The following is a 17,830-nucleotide window of genomic DNA, read 5'->3' on the forward strand; positions in this document are numbered from 1 at the left end:
TTTTGTCCTATATTTATATTGTATTTATCCTAGGCCCCCCCATCTCCACAGGAGGCCTTTTGCCTTTTGGTAGACCATCATTGTAAATTAGAATTTGTTCTTAACTGACTTGCCTAGTTAAATAAATACAAAATGTGGAATAAATCGAGGGGTATGAATACTTTGACGGCAATGTAGTTAGCATTGGCTTGCAAAAATACCTCTTAACTTCCTTCATACTGGACACAGAGACATAAATGGTATCCACAAGTTCATCTGACTCTGGGGAAGTTGATAAAGGGCCTCATTGCCAAAAATCACAAAGTATTCCTTTAAGGCAGTCCTGAAACAGTGCAGCTCAGCAGACTAGTAAGTGTTTGCCTGATGACCCACCCGGACTTTAATGCTGCTGCTCTATAGATCGCTACATACATTCAATCAATCTGAAACTGTGACTTCAAAATGAGTGGCGTTGTACAAAACAAATGCATCAGCTATTGGATCGAACAAATCTAACCAATAAGAGTATTAAAGTTGATAGCATCATTATGTAGGCCGGCTTTGGCCAAACCCATCTGTTCCTGGGACCAATCAGAATGTGCTCGCGTTCTAGAAATCGTCGAGAAGGCAAATCCAGACTCATGGCGGAGAAGCGTCAGTTGGCCAGAGCGATGTGGATGAGTAGCCAGGAAAAGTAAGTGTACCGGTATTCAGGTGTGTTAGAGCAGGGGTAGAGCAAAAGCCTGCAAACCTAACACTCTAGGAGGAGTGTTGTACACACCTGCCTTCCCATTCAATTCCTTTAAAAACTTCTTATTATCCCCATGACAATATAGACAAAGTCTTAGGGGAATTTGTTGAGAAAATACCTAACGCCTCCATGTGAAATCTAATATCAACTGCTTTCTCTCACTTCATGTCATATATCACTTTACACAATTGAGTAACAACTGTGCGCCATATAATACCATTGTCATTTAAAAAAAATTAAATAACAATACTGACCTTTTTTTTTTATTGCATCCATGATTGTTATTACCAGTATTTTGAAAGCATATAGGAGTAGTCTTCACTCAGTCCTCATAGTAGTTGCTTCAGGTGCCTTTGCACCCCAAGGGAAAAATATAACTAAGAGAAACACTGCTATTGAGTTAAGTAGAAATTGTCTGTACAAATCACTAAGTTAAAGGAAAGAAAAAAGACCACCCAAGTGAATATCACTATTCTTGTTTATTTTTAAAAAAAATGAAAAAAATGAAAAGACAAAGACGCTAGTGACGTACATGTTGGTTCCTCTTTACAACAAATAGCTTAAACTGGGGACAAAGAACAAGGGGAGGGAAGGAGGCACTTTGAGAACAAATACCATGCGTGTGGGTTGGTTGGGTGGTCTGGCATGATGTCACTAGCACCTCCCCTCACTTCTTGGAGAACTTGGCTTGCTTATGTTTGGGTGGGGCCCACTTCAGACACACGGTGTCAACTGAGGAGACAGAAACACTCTGGTCAGGCTCTCACACACACACATTGTGACAGTGTTACTATGATATCATCCTCACGAGACAACTGCATACTGTATACTAGTGCTGAGCGATTACTGCTTTGAGGTTGGTTTGGTTTTGGTACAATTACAACAACAAAAAAGAAAGTATTTGTTTTAACATTGAATGCTGTAACGCAGAATAAAACAATTAATAAAAAGTCTCATGACGGTAGTGACGGCCCATTACCGCTTATCATTTATTCGCATGACTTTACTTCAATAAAATATTTCAATTGTGTATATTACATTTGTTTTATAACTTTATCATTTAATTCCAAGTCATCATCTCATCTCTAAAGAGCTGCTGCCTATGCTGTCTGAATTACTACTAATACTATTTTATCAGTTCTTCAAAGTACAGTGTATTCAGATCCCCTTGACTTTCCACATTTTGCTACGTTAGGCTAATTCATAAATTGATTAAATAAAAAAATCCTCAGCAATCTACACAAAAAAAAAACATAAAAACAAAGCTAAAAAGTTTTTTTGAGCCAATTTATTAAAATAACAGAAATACCTTATTTACATAAGTATTCAGAACCTTTGCTATGGGACTCGACATTTAGGTCAGGTGCATCCTGTTTCCATTGATCATCCTTGAGACGTTTCTACAACTTGATTGGAGTCCACTTGTGGTAAATTCAATTGATTGGACATGATTTGGAAAGGCACACACTTGTCTGTATACTGTCCCACAGTTGAGAGTGCATATCAGAGCAAAAACCCAGCAATGAGGTCGAAAGAATTGTCCGTAGAGCTCCAAGACAGGATTGTGTCGAGGCACACATCTGGGGAAGGGTACCAAAACATTTCTGTAGCATTGAAGGTCCCCAAGAACACAGTGGCTTACATCATTCTTAAATGGAAGAAGTTTGGAACCACCAAGACTCTTCCTAGAGATGGCCGCCCTGCCAAATTGAGCAATCGGGAGAGAAGGGCCTTGGTCAGGGAGGTGACCAAGAACCCAATGGTCACTCTGACAAAGCTCGAGAGTTCCTCTGTGGAGATGGGAGAACCTTCTAAAAGGACAACAGTCTTTGCAGCACTCCACCAAATCAGGCCTTTATGGTAGAGTGGGCAGACGGAAGCACATGACAGCCCGCTTGGAGTTTGCCAAAAAGGCACCTAAAGACTCTCAGACCACAAGAATAAGGATTCTCTGGTCTGATGAAACCCCCACTGGTAAGATTTGTTTTTGCAAAAATGAACTATTTTTGTGGCCTTGATTCCATCTGAAATACACAGCAAAATGATAGAATACTTTATAAATTTTACCTCACAGATTTGAAAAATGTGTTTTGCTATTGTGTAGGAAGACATGACTTTAAAATTTAAAATTAAGGAAAATGTATGAACTCTGGGTATTGTTATTTTATATTGTCTAAGTTTAGACCTATATGATCAGGACTATTTTCTAAGAAAGAACATTAATCCTTCAACATTTTACCTGTCTTAATTACAGGCATTTCAGTTTCTTATTTTGAATACATTTGCAAAAATTTCCAAAAACCTGTTTTCGCTTTGTCATTATGGGGTATTGTGTGTAGATTGCTGAGGATTTGTATTTATTTAATGCATTTTACAATAAGGATGTAACGTAACAGAATGTGGAAAAAGTCAAGGGGTCTGAATACTTTTTTTTATACACAATAGCAAAACACATTTTTCAAATCTGGGAGGTAAACTCTATAGAGTATTCAATCATTTTGCTGTATATTTCAGATGGAACCATGGCCACAAAAAAAGTATTCAGTCCTTTCTGATAAGTACTTACAAATGACGGGACTATGGGCTTGTCCCAAATGGCACCCTATTCCCTATATAGGGAATAATAAAAAAGTGGGTGCTTACATTTGTTCTATTTCACACATGTAGTGTATGCATGTTAATCGGACATTTGTTATTTGCATATCCCTGAAACACCATCGGAGAGGGAGGTCAGAGCCAGGGATCAGCCATTATTGACTGCAACCCTGGAGCAACTAGTGCCTTGCTCAAAGGCACAGACACATTTTTAATGTAGTCGGCTCAGGGATTCGAACCAGCGACCTTTCAATTACTGGCCCAACGTTCTTAACCACTGGGCATTAGGGCTCTGGTCAAAAGTAGTGCACTATATAGGGAATAAGGTGTCATTTGGGACAGAGCTTATGAGATGTGAAAAGGAGAAGTGAAAAGGAAACATGTCTACCTGTGATTGGCGGCTTCTTGTACTGGGCGCTCTTGAGGTGTTCCTCAACCAGTTTGGGCGTGACACATATGACATGCTGGCCCTTCCAGTATTTCACCATGTTGAGGGACTGTAGCGTACTGATGATGTCACCCTGGGTAATACTGGTCATCTGACTGTGGAGGGAGGAGAGCAATGAGAATCTGGGGCTGAGTGTGTGTGTGGTCAAATGTACAATTGAAGTCGGAAGTTTACATACACCTTAGCCAAATACATTTAAACTCAGTTTTTCACCATTCCTGACATTTTATCCTAGTAAAATGTCCCTGTCTTCGGTCAGTTAGGATCACAACTTTTATTTTAAGAATGTGAAATGTCAGAATAATAGAGTGATTTATTTCAGCTTTTATATCTTTCATCACATTCCCAGTGGGTCAAAAGTTTACACACTCAATTAGTATTTGGTAGCATTGCTTTTAAATTGTTTAACTTGGGTCAAATGTTTTGGGTAGCCTTCCACAAGCTTCCCACAATAAGGTGGGTGAATTTTGCCCCATTCCTCCTGGCAGAGCTGGTGTAACTGACTCAGGTTTGAAGGCCTCCTTGCTCGCACACACTTTTTCAGTTCTGCTCACAAATTGTCTATAGGATTGAGGTCAGGGCTTTTTGATGGCCACTCTAATACCTTGACTTTGTTGTTCTTAAGCCATTTTGCCACAACTTTGGAAGTATGCTTGGGGTCAGCACAGAAAAAAAAAATGTATGAAATGTATGCATTCACTACTGTAAGTCGCTCTGGATAAGAGCGTCTGCTAAATGACTAAAATGTAAATGTAAAAAAAAAGTCATTGTCCATTTGGAAGACCCATTTGCGACCAAGCTTTAACATCCTGACTGATGTCTTGAGATGTTGCTTCAATATATCCACATCATTTTCCTTCCTCATGGCGCCATCTATTTTGTGAAGTGCACCAGACCCTCCTGCAGCAAAGCACCCCCGCAACATGATGCTGCCACCGTGCTTCATGGTTGGGATGGTGTTCTTCGGCTTGCAAGCCTCCCCCTTTATCCTCCAAACATAACGATGGTCATTATGGCCAAACAGTTCTAGTTTTGTTTCATCAGACCAGAGGACATTTCTCCAAAAAGTACAATCTTTGTCCCCATGTGCAGTTGCAAACCGTAGTCTGGCTTTTATATGGCAGTTTTGGAGCAGTGGCTTCTTTCTTGTTGAGCGGCCTTTCAGGTTATGTCGATATAAGACTCGTTTTACTGTGGATATAGATACTTTTGTACCCGTTTCCTCCAGCATCTTCACAAGGGGCTTTGCTGTTGTTCTGGTATTGATTTGCACTTTTCGCACCAAAGTACTTTCATCTCTAGGAGACAGAACGCGTCTCCTTCCTGAGCAGTATGACAGCTGCGTGGTCCCACGGTGTTTATACTTGCATACTATTGTTTGTATAGAATAGCATGTTACCTTCAGGCATTTGGATTTTTTTTTCCTGAGGTCTTGGCTGATTTATTTTGATTTTCCCATGATGTCAAGCAAAGAGGCACTGAGTTTGAAGGTAGGCCTTGAAATACATCCACAGGTACACCTCCAATTGACTCAAATTATGTCAATTAGCCCATCAGAAGCTTCTAAAGCCATGACATCATTTTCTGGAATTTTCTAAGCTGTTTAAAGGCATAGTCAACTTAGTGTATGTAAACTTCTGAACCACTGGAATTGTGATACAGTGAATTATAAGTGAAATAATCTGTCTGTAAACAAATGTTGGAAAAATGACTTGTGTCATGCACAAAGTAAATGTCCTAACTGACTTGCCAAAACTATAGTTTGTTAACAAGAAATTTGTGGAGTGGTTGAAAAACGAGTTTTAATGACTCCAACCTTCGTGTATGTAAACTTCCGACTTCAACTGTATACAACTATGACGTGGGAGTACTTGACATACACTACCGTTGAAAAATTTGGGGTCACTTAGAAAACCCTTTTGGAATTATGTTAGCACAGCTGAAAACTGTTGTGCTGATTAAAGCAGCAATAAAACTGGCCGCCTTTAGACTAGTTGAGTATCTGGGTTAGCTTACAGGCTCAAAATGGCCAGAAACAAATAACTTTCTTCTGAAACTTGTCAGTCTATTCTTGTTCTGAGAAATGAAGGCTATTCCATGCGAGAAATTGCCAAGAAACTGAAGATCTGGTACAATGCTGTGTACTACTCCCTTCACAGAACAGAGCAAACTGCCTATAACCAGAATAGAAAGAGTGGGAGGCCCCGGTACCCAACTGAGCAAGAGGACAAGTACATTAGAGTGTCTAGTTTGAGAAACAGACTCCTCACAAGTCCTCAACTGGAAGCTTCATTAAATAGTACCTGCAAAACACCAGTCTCAATGTCAACAGTGAAGAGGTGACTCTGGGATGCTGACCTTTTAGACAGAGTTCCTCTGTCCAGTGTCTGTGTTCTTTTGCCCATCTTAATCTTTTCTTTTTATTAGCCAGTCTGAGATATGGCTTTTTCTTTGCAACTCTGCCTAGGTCAGCATCCCAGAGTTGCCTCTTCACAACATGCCATTGGAACACAGGAGTGATGGTTGCTGATAATAGGCCTCTGTACGCCTATGTAAATATTCCATTAAAAAATCTGCCTTTTCCAGCTACAATAGTCATTTACAACATTAACAATGTCTACACTGTATTTCTGATCAATTTGATGTTATTTCAATGGACAAAAAAAGTGCTTTTCTTTAAAAAACAAGGACATCTCTAAGTGACCCAAAACCTTTCAACGGTAGTGTATGTACAAGTGAATGCTGGTGTACCTATGTTGTGGATTTGCAAGTGGATGGATATTCACATACAGTACCAGTCCAAAATTTAGACACCTAATCATTCCATTTTGTTTTTACTATTTTCTACGTTGTTGAATAATAGTGAAGACATCAAAACTATGAAATAACATATGGAATCAGGATGTAACCAAAAAGTGTTAAATCAAAATATATTTATATTTGAGATTCTTCAAAGTAGCCACCCTTTGCCTTAATAACAGCTTTGCACACTTTTGGCATTCTCTCAACCAACTTCATGAGGTAGTCTCATGGAATGCTTTTCCAACTGTCTTGAAGGAGTTCCCACATATGCTGAGCACTTGTTGGCTGCTTTTCTTTCACTCTGCGGTCCTACTCATCCCAAACCCTCTCAATTGGGTTGAGGTCAGGTGATTGTGGAGGCCAGGTCATCTGATGCAGCATTCCATCACTCTCCTTCTTGGCTAAATAGCCCTGACAAAGCCAGGAGGTGTGATTTCGGTCATTGTCCTGTTGAAAAACAAATGATAGTTCCATTAAGCGCAAACCAGATGGTATGGCGTATCGCTGCAGAATGCTGTGGTATCCATGCTGGTTAAGTTTGCATTGAATTCTAAATAAAAATCACAGACAGTGTCACCAGCAAAGCACCCCCACACATCCTCTTCCATGCTTCACGGTGGGAACCACACATGGAGATCATCCATTCACCTACTCTGCGTCTCACAAAGACACGGAGGTTGGAACCAAAAATGCCAAATTTGGACTCATCAGGACAGATTTCTACTAGTCTGATGTCCATTGCTCGTGTTTCTTGGCCCAAGCAAGTCGCTTCTTCTTATTGGTGTCCTTTAGTAGTAGTTTCTTTGCAGCAATTCGACCATGAAGGCCTGATTCACAGTCTCCTCTGAACAGTTGATATTGAGATGTGTCTGTTACTTGAACTCTGTGAAGCATTTATTTGAGCTGCAATTTCTGGGGCAGGCAACACTAATTAATTGGTCCACTGCAGCAGAGGTAACTCTAGGTCTTCCTGTTCTGTGGCAGTCCTCATGAGAGCCAGTTTCACCATAGAGACTGCACTTGAAGAAACTTTCAAAGTTCTTGAAATTTTCCAAATTGACTGACCTTCATGTCTTAAAGTAATGATGGACTGTCGTTTCTCTTTGCTTATTTGAGCTGTTCTTGCCATAATATGGAATTGGTCTTTTACCAAATAGGGCTATCTGACCACAACCATTTTGGTCTCATCTGACCACAACACTTTCACCAGTTGTCCTCTGAATCATTCAGATGTTCATTGGCAAACTTCAGATGGGCATGTATATGTATTCTTGAGCAGGGGGACCTTGCGGGCGCTGCAGGATTTCAGTCCTTCACGGCGTAGTGTGTTACCAATTGTTTTCTTGGTGACTATGGTCCCAGCTGACTTGAGATCATTGACAAGATCCTCCCGTGTAGTTCTGGGCTGATTCCTCACCGTTCTCATGATCATTGCAACCCCACGAGGTGAGATCTTGCATGGAGCCCCAGGCCGAGGGATATTGACAGTTCTTTTGTGTTTCTTCCATTTGCGAATAATCGCACCAAATGTTGTCACCTTCTCACCAAGCTGCTTGGCGATGGTCTTGTAGCCCATTCCAGCCTTGTGTAGGTCTACAATCTTGTCCCTGACATCCTTGGAGAGCTCTTTGGTCTTGGCCATGGTGGAGAGTTTGGAATCTGCTTGATTGATTGCTTCTGTGGACAGGTGTCTTTTTTACAGGTAACAAGCTGCGGTTAGGAGCACTCCCTTTAAGAGTGTGCTCCTAATCTCAGCTCGTTACCTGTATAAAAGACACCTGGGAGCCAGAAATCTTTCTGATTGAGAGGGGGTCAAACACTTATTTCCCTCATTAAAATGCAAATTAATTTATAACATTTTTGACATGCGTTTTTCTGGATATTTTTATTGTTATTCTGTCTCTCGCTGTTCAAATAAACCTACCATTATAGACTGATCCTTTCTTTATCAGTGGGCAAACATACAAAATCAGCAGGGGATCAAATACTTTTTTCCCCCACTGTATGTCACAAAAACCAAAACCACAGCTAAATGCAGCACTAACCTTTGATGATCTTCATCAGATGACACTCCTAGGACATTATGTTATACAATACATGCATGTTTTGTTCAATCAAGTTCATATTTATATAAAAAAAACAGCTTTTTACATTAGCATGTGATGTTCAGAACTAGCATACCCACCGCAAACATCCGGTGAATTTACTAAATTACTCACGATAAACGTTTACAAAAAACATAACAATTATTTTTAGAATTATAGATGCAGAACTCATTTATGCAATCGCGGTGTCAGATTTTAAAATAGCTTTTCGGCGAAAGCACATTTTGCAATATTCTGAGTAGATAGCTCGGCCATCACAGGCTAGCTAATTTGACACCCACCAAGTTTGGTGCTGACTAAACTCAGAATTACTATAAGAAAAATTGGATTACCTTTGCTGTTCTTCGTCAGAATGCACTCCCAGGACTTCTACTTCAACAACAAATGTTGTTTTGGTTCGAAATAATTGTAATTGTGTTCATTCAGACGCTGTGTTCATTCAAAGACTGAAAGAAAACCATGGAGTCGTCTCGTGGACGTGCATCTCCAGTGTCATTGTTCCCTGCCTGACCACTCACAAAAACTCCTGCTGTTTTTCGCCCAGAGACTGCAGAGACATCATTCCACTTTCTGGCGCCTTCTGAGAGCCAATGGAAGCCTTAGAAAATGTCAGGTTACAGCAGAGATGCTGTATTTTTGATAGAGATGCCACAGAAGGAGAACAAATTGTCAGACAGGGCACTTCCTGTATGGAATCTTCTCAGGTTTTGGCCTGCCATATGAGTTCTGTTATACTCACAGACACCATTCAAACAGTTTTAGAAACTTTAGAGTGTGTTCTATCCAAATCTACTAATTATATGCATATTCTAGTTTCTGGGCAGGAGTAGTAACCAGATTAAATCGGGTACGTTTTTTATCCGGCCGTGAAAATACTGCCCCCTATCCCTAACAGGTTTTAAAGGCACAGTCAACTTAGTGTATGTAAACGTCTGACCCACTGGAATTGTGATACAGTGAATTATAAGTGAAATAATCTGTCTGTAAACAATTCTTGGAAAAATTACTTGTTTCATGCACAAAGTAGATGTCCTAACCAACTTGCCAGAACTATAGTTTGTTAACAAGAAATTTGTGAAGTGGTTGAAAAACGAGTTTTAATGACTCCAGCCTAAGTGTATGTAAACTTCTGACTTCAACTGCATGTAACAGTGCCTTCAGAAAGTATCACACCCCTTGACTTTTTCTACATTTGCCTATTTTTTTTTTTTAAGTTCTTCAAGCTCTGTCAAATTGGTTGTTGATCATTGCTAGACAACCATTTTCAGGTATTGCCATACATATTTTGCAGTATTACTTTAGTGCCTTGTTGCAAACAGGAATATAATATGTTTTGGAATATTTTTATTCTGTATACTGTAGGCTTCCTTCTTTTTACTCTGCCAAATCTACTAATTATATGCATATTCTAGTTTCTGGGCAGGAGTAGTAACCAGATTAAATCGGGTATGTTTTTTATCCGGCCGTGAAAACCTGTTTGGGATAGGGGGCAGTATTAAGAACGAAACAAATTCCACATATACAATTTTAACAAGGCACACCTGTTAATTGAAATGCATCACAGGTGACTACCTCATGAAGCTGTTTGAGAGAATGCCAACAGTTTGCAAAGCTGTCATCAAGGCCAAGGGTGGCTACTTTGAAGACCCTCAAATATAAACACTTTTTTGGTTACTACATGATTCCATATGTGTTATTTCATAGTGTTGATGTCTTCACTGCTATTCTACAATGTAGAAAATAGTCAAAACTAAGAAAAACCCTGGAATGAGTAAGTGTGTCCAAACTTTTGACTGGAACTGTACATGAGAATATATTTATGGTGAGGTGGAAGAGGTTACGTGTGTGTGTGTACGTACCTGAGGTCCTTGATGGAGAGCGTGCCCCTGAAGTCCCTGAGGATCTCCAGCAGCACCCAGGACCAGTAGCTCCTGTAGCTCAGCTTGCCCAGGTCTGACAGGGGCTTCTCTGGAGAACCCACTGTACTCTCCAATTTAGACAGCTCATAACCTAGAGAGAGCACGTGTGATAGTGTGTGTTAGAGCTGGGACGATAAACCACAAATCATCGTCACCAACCAAACCGGCCATTTATCAACAACATCTTACTGATATCGATAATAATGATAAGTAGCCTTTACTAGAAATGTGAAGTTTGAAATGGAATAGGCCTAAGCCGGCTAATATGAGCTATTGCTAATGGGAAAATTGCTAACATTCAATGTAGTAGTAGTAGTTGTTTAAGGGGTATAAAAAATACAATTATTAAGCCCAAATTATTTTAACTTCTCACAATTTATCATTAACCTAATAATTCACTCAATTTATTGTAATATGGATTTTTGTCCATATTGCCCAGCTCTAGTGTGTGTGTGTGTGTGTGTGTGTGTGTGTCTGTGTGTGTGTGTGTGTGTGTGTGTGTGTGTATCGCACTCACTGAAGGCTATGAGGAACTTTCCGTATCCTCTACGCTGGTAGGGCGGGAGGGTGAGGATACACGCCACGTTATTCCCATCTGGAGACTCTTTCTCCTGTGGAACACAAAAAAAACAGGCTCAGCTTTGTAGGCCAACACTATACCAGTTATCCATTCTCCTAAAACAATGAACACTTTCCTTCAGATTTGAGACTTTCCTCAAGACATAAGACATTTTTAGGTCCAAACGGCTTCTTAACAGCTTCTATCCCCAAGCCATAAGACACCTGAACAGCTATCCAAATGGCTACCCGGGCTATTTGCATTACATGTAGACATTACCTCGACTAACCACATTTATTCTGTACCGGTACCCCCTGTATATAGCCTCCTTACTGTTATTTTATTGTTGCTCTTTAATTATTTGTTATTTTTCTATAATACGTATTTATTGTTTACTTCAGTTTATTTAGTAAATATTTTCTTAACACTTATTTTTTTCCTGCATTGTTGGTTAAGGGTTTGTAAGTAAGCATTTCACTGTGTTCGTTGTATTCGGCGCATTCGACAAATACAATTTGATTTGGATTTGAATGACAATCATGAATGAAATATGTTACTAACTCTCCCCCCCCCAAAAGAAACCAGCTACATTACAGATATACATTTTTTCGTTGGACAACTAGACACCGATATCCCCATCCCTGTACTGGGACAAGTACTTACTTTGGAGAAGTATCCCACTATGTGTGCTCCCTGCCTGTTGACTTCAGTCAGGATGTAAAAGACAAAAGGCTCCACGTCAAAGTACAGCGTCTTGTGGTCCAGGAAGAGCTTGGCCAGTAGACACAGGTTCTGGCAGTAGATCTACAGAAAGAAACATGGGTCAGTATTATCATCCGTGGGTTTGTTTGTTTGTTTTAATACACTTTGCAGTTGCTCAATGAAGTTGAGTCAGGTGTGAGTGCTGGGCTGGAACAAACATATGCAAAATCAGGGGTACCCCCAAGACCTAAGTTGAAAGGTCAAGGTTGTTCTTGTTCCCAGTTAACTAACACCTGTTTAAATTGCTTTCGGGACACAGTTTGGGGTAATTCTCTGTGGTCTGGTCCTGCCTCGTGTCCTTACCTTGTGGTCGCGACCGTCCACTTCGTACACAGAGATGTTGCTCCGCCTGTAGATCTCTTTCCCAGGAGGCTGCCTCCACTGACATTGGGACTGGAGGAACAGATAGAGAGAGGAAAGGTAGCGAGAGGAAATAGAGGTGGCAAAGGATAAAATAAGTATGTGGTTCAAAGCATTTCAACTGTATATTGGTCAATTTGAAGTGCTAGTCTCAAATGCTAGATGGTAATAAAAGTCAACAGCAATGTTGAAGCTAACAGTGCTTTTAAACTGTTGACGCTGACAGTCACCGACCAGGTGGTATCTGAAGGTCTTCTCGTACTTCATGTACTTGAGGCAGTACTCGCAGATCCACAGCTTGGGCTGCTTGCCGTAGTCCTCTGGGAATGGGGAGAAATACCAGGCGTCAATCTCGAAGTTACCAATCTGGATCTTGTCCACGTACTTCACTTTAGTAATCTGGGAGAGAGAGAGGCAAGGACGCATTTATACTTTCCTCCCCCCTTCTCTAGGAATTGCATTGTTTTACTACTACATACAGTACGAGTTAAAAGTTTTAGACACCTATTTATTCAAGGGTTTTTCTTTATTTTACTATTTTCTACATTGTAGAATAATAGTGAAGACAACACTATGAAATAACACATGGAATCATGTAGTAACCAAAAAAAGTGTTAAACAAATCAAAATATCATTATATTTGAGTTTCTTCAAATAGCCACCCTTTGCCTTGATGACACCTTTGCACACGCTTAGCATTTTCTCAACCAGCTTCACCGAATGCTTTTCCAACAGTTTGAAGTAGTTCCCACATTATGCTGAGCACTTGTTGGCTGCTTTTCCTTCACTCTGAGGTCCAACTCATCCCAAACCCTCTCAATTGGGTTGAGGTGGGGTGATTGTGTATGACAGGTCATCTGATGCAGCACTCTGCCACTCTCCTTTTTGGTCAAATAGCCCTTACACAGCCTGGAGGTGTGTTTTGGGTCATTGTCCTGTTGAAAAACAAATGATGTTCCACTAAGTGCAAACCAGATGGGATGGCGTATCGCTGCAAAATGCTGTGGTAGCCATGCTGGTTAAGTGTGCCTTGAATTATAAATAACTCACTGCCAGTGTCACCAGCAAAGCACCCCCACACCTCCTCCATGCTTCACGGTGGGAACCACACATGGAGATAATCTGTTCACCTACTTTGCATCTCAACAAAGACACAGCGGTGGGAACCAAAAATCTCAAATTTGGACTCATCAGACCAAAGGACAGATTTCCACCGGTTTAATGTCCATTGCTAGTGTTTCTCGGCCCAAGCAAGTCGCTTCTTCTTATTGGTGTCCTTTAGTAGTGGTTTCTTTTCAGAAATTCAACCATGAAGGCCTGATTCACGCAGTCTCCTCTGAACAGTTGATGTTGAGATCAAATCAAATTTATTTATATAGCCCTTCTTACATCAGCTGATATCTCAAAGTGCTGAACAGAAACCCAGCCTAAAACCCCAAACAGCAAGCAATGCAGGTGTAGAAGCACGTGTCTGTTACTTCAACTCTGAAGCATTTTTTTGGGCTGCAATTTCTGAGGCTGGTAAGTGTAATGAACTTATCCTCTGCAGCAGAGGTAACTGGGTGTTCCATTCCTGTGGCGGTCCTCATGAGAGCCAGTTTCATCATAGCGCTTGATGGTTTTTGTGACTGCACTTGAATAAACTTTCATAGTTCTTAACAATCCGGATTGACTGACCTTCATGTCTTAAAGTAATGATGGACTGTCGTTTCTCTTTGCTTATTTGAGCTGTTCTTGCCATAATATGTACTTTGTATTTTACCAAATAGGGCTATCTTCTGTATACCACCCTTACCTTGTCACAACAACTGATTGGCTCAAACCCATTAAGAAGGAAAGAAATTCCACAAATTAACTTTTAACAAGGCACACCTGTTAATTGAAATGCATTCCAGGTGACTACCTCATGAAGCTGGTTGAGAGAATGCCAAGAGTGTGCAAAGCTGTCATCAAGGCAAAGGGTGGCTACTTTGAAGAATCTCAAATTTATTTCTGATTTGTTTAACACTTTTTTTGGTTACTACATGATTATTTCATAGTTTTGATGTCTTCACTATTCTTCTACAATGTAGAAAATAATACAAATTAAACAAAAACCCTGGAATGAATAGGTGTCCAAACTTTTGACAGGTACTGTATATCAAAAGGTGCATAACATTATAGCTACACACACTTACCGCCTCATGCTCCTTCTCCAGGGCAGCTGTGGTGGGGTCCATCTCTGCGTACGTCTGGAGGGAAAGAGGAGTTCCATTAGAAAACAGAACAGAGGGAGCCCATCTACATCTGAATCTAACTCATCTGACTGACAGAAATTGACAATGGGGATCTGATCCCCGCTGTGGGGGTATGTAGTCTAGAACCTCCTGCACTAGCCTACCTTCTGCACGTGGTTGATCTCATCATGTTTGCGTTTCTGGTTGCGGGTGATCTTCCTCTCAGGCTGCTCCCCCAGCTCGCCCCCTCCTCCACCCTCAGCGATTTTTGTCACTGCATCCTTCGCCGTCTTGGTCAATGCCAGGCGAGCCTTGCCCACCCACTCATCCAGACGTCTGTTAACTACAGGGCCAGGGGAGAGGTAAAGAGAGGATTGGAGGAGGAGAAGGAAGAAACGATAAAGGGAGGTGGAGGAAAGTAGAAGGAGAGGTGTATGAAAAGATATAAGCATGGAAGTGCTGTGTTTGTGTGTCCCACTCACATCCAACATAGTGTACGTAGAACTCCTCTCTGCCCTCTTGTTCGTTCAGCCTGGACTGGATAACCTCAGCAGAATCTGAAAGAAAGAGGTTGAGTTTTACTGGATTAACTGTAGCCATCTCTGTAAAAAGCACATCTAGCTTGCTAACTATAGCTTACAGCTCATAGAGCGTGATGGGCTTGAATGTAAACAATAAACAAAATCACAATTTAACATATCTAATGGTCAAGAAGCAAACTTGATCTTGAGATCACCAACAGCGTCGATTAAAAAAAATTAAAAACTGCACAGTTAGAGAAACATTTCGTGACTATCAGTCTTTAGGTGAACGCAGAACAAAGTGCTCTTTAGATGAACGCATTGATAAATAGTGCTCTGGCCGCTGCCTCACAGCCTTTTCAAACGTAGCTAACTAGTATAAGTTTATAAACAAATATTTACGCCATGTCTTGTCGGCTCGCTGACATAAATACGTCTCTCCGATTTCGACTGAGACCTCTTGCTCCCTGCCCAACAACACTCCTTCCCCGTTGCGCTGAGGAATCGAGCCCCCGGCTTCTCTTTCCCGATCAATGGCCTCCGACTCATCCTCCTCCCCGCCACTGCCGTTAGATGAACAAGGGGCTTGTATTCCGGCGTCCAAGTCTTCCCGGTCCGTTACGTTGTGTCCTGGGTCCATTTCAACATCCATTCGGTCCTCTGGAAGATTGTTGTTATAGTTATTGTCTCGAATATGACGCTCATTCGTCGTTAGCACTGCTCCGGCAGACATCTTGTCTTATTTCAAAACACTGCCCCGGACGATGTGAGTTTGCGTAGTGCAGAGGGGGGCGCACACGACTCTTCTTATCAAGTTTCTCTTCTAACAGATCTAGGATCAGATTATCTTCCCCCAGGGTTGGGTATGTTACTTTATAAATGTAATCCGTTACAGTTAACTTACCCGTCCAAAATTGTAATCAGTAACGTAATTTTTGGATTACCCAAACTCAGTAACATAATCTGATTACATTCCGTTACTTTTAGATTACTTTCCCTTTAAGAGGCATTAGAAGAAGACAAAAATGTATGTTACCAATTGAACGACATCTATTGCAGGATAAATCAATGTTAAAGTTTATATAGCTGGCCATATATGGATGTTACATTTTACTTTATGGGTTGGTTATGTTGGCTTCTTCTAACCCATTGCTTTCTACTACATATAATAATACAATTAAATTATATATTTACATTAAAAACCAAAGTCTATCAGCATTCCAGTCATTCCAATAAATGTTATACCCCTTGATTTTCAAGAATAGGACTTGGAAATATGGAAGTATAGATTAGCCTAATTGTTTTACCTGAGCATGACCTCAAAACTAAGGACTTATTAGCCACCCCTCCTCATTATTTCTGATTTTGTTGTCATGGAGGACTGATTGGGCTCATTGATTCGAGTTGAAAAATAAATGCTGCCCTCATGAAATGGCATGCTTTGAGCACTACAGAAAAGTGATATTTACATGTGAAAAATGAATGCCATATGCTGCATTTGCTATAGGCCTATTGTTTACCTTTTTGTTGGTGACACTTTGATATCTTGATAATATGCAGCTGTTTAAAGGGCAAATACACAGATGAAACAATAACAAAACGGACACCCCGCCTCTGTTTTGTTTAAAAGCTGAGGGATGGGCCTGGAGAAATGGGACCACTCTCAGATTAATAGACAGAGTTATGGATGCAAGGACTGACCATCCATGTTATAACATTATTGTTTTAACCATGTTATGGGGCTATACAGTGTTTGTTTACATTTACAATGTTTACAAACATTGGAATAAAACAAGTTTATATTTTGGTTTATCATGGAGTGTGACAGATGAACTAAGCTTTATAAGATTTATAAGTTATATTCTTCAAGAATCAATGGATATATATATATAATTTATAAGTCAAATTGATGTAGAAACTACAGATTGCCCCTTACGTCTATCAAAATTGTACAAGTTTGAGCATGTGTCCATTAGGCCTATGGATTTATTTATTTTATCAGCATGAATTAGATTGAGCAATAAAAGCTCCGCGTATATTCCATAGGCTTGGATCCGCACTATGCAGCTTTTGCAAGAGCGCATTTTTCACTGGCTGTCCACTGGTTTCAAAAACAATGATTGATAGGCAGCTTAAACTTCTTGAATTCAACCATTATTGGGTTCAAAAACACATTTAGATTGGTGAACAGCCATCCACAACAACCACAATCCGCAAGGTGAAAATAGAAACATGAGAGAGCAGCAGTGTGATTCACACAATGCACATGTTACGTGTTGCTTGTCCTATGTTGCTCTGGGTGTGCTCACTGCTCATTGATTGTCTGTATTGTTATTTATTGTAACTGTTTTTAATAACCTGCCCAGGGACTGAGGTTGAAAATTAACCGGCTGGCTAAAACCGGCACTTTTACTGAAACGTTGATTAAACTCAAACTATGTAGATATCAATAGTGATAGTGATATCCGAATCGCCGTAGACTATATATGTAAAGACATCACCATTTCCTCAGTCAAAGTTCGTACTCTCCAGCCCTGTTCCTGACACGCTACCCTCCTGTAGGCTTTCACTCCAACCCCAGTTGTAACTAACCTGATTCATTTTATAAACCAGCTAATTATTAGAATCAGGTGCGCTAGATTAGGCTTGGAATGAAAACCTACAGGATGTTAGCTCTCCAGGAAGAGGGTTGGAGAGCTCTGCTAAAGAATATGCATCAAGCGCATACTCCAATTGCAACGTCTGCCTATGCCCACATATTGTCTCAAGAAAATGTTGTATTTTTAATACCCTCAAACACCAAGTTAGGCATA

General features: G+C 40.4%; 1 protein-coding gene across 1 annotated transcript; it reads right to left on the reverse strand.

The window, feature by feature from the left end:
• Nucleotides 1–1,190: 1,190 nt before the first annotated feature.
• Nucleotides 1,191–15,840, reverse strand: LOC115170792 (histone acetyltransferase KAT8). Its single transcript, XM_029727086.1, has 11 exons — nucleotides 15,420–15,840; nucleotides 14,979–15,053; nucleotides 14,661–14,839; nucleotides 14,458–14,511; nucleotides 12,515–12,679; nucleotides 12,224–12,313; nucleotides 11,822–11,962; nucleotides 11,117–11,210; nucleotides 10,540–10,690; nucleotides 3,714–3,868; nucleotides 1,191–1,462 (listed from the first exon to the last, which is right to left on the reverse strand). The coding sequence occupies exons 1-11, from the start codon at nucleotides 15,748–15,750 to the stop codon at nucleotides 1,398–1,400; spliced, it is 1,500 nt and encodes a 499-aa protein (XP_029582946.1). The 5' UTR covers nucleotides 15,751–15,840; the 3' UTR covers nucleotides 1,191–1,397.
• Between the last annotated feature and the right edge of the window lie 1,990 nt (nucleotides 15,841–17,830).

This window comes from Salmo trutta, chromosome 32 (assembly GCF_901001165.1).
Source record: "Salmo trutta chromosome 32, fSalTru1.1, whole genome shotgun sequence".
In the NCBI taxonomy this organism is placed as follows: Eukaryota; Metazoa; Chordata; class Actinopteri; order Salmoniformes; family Salmonidae; genus Salmo; species Salmo trutta.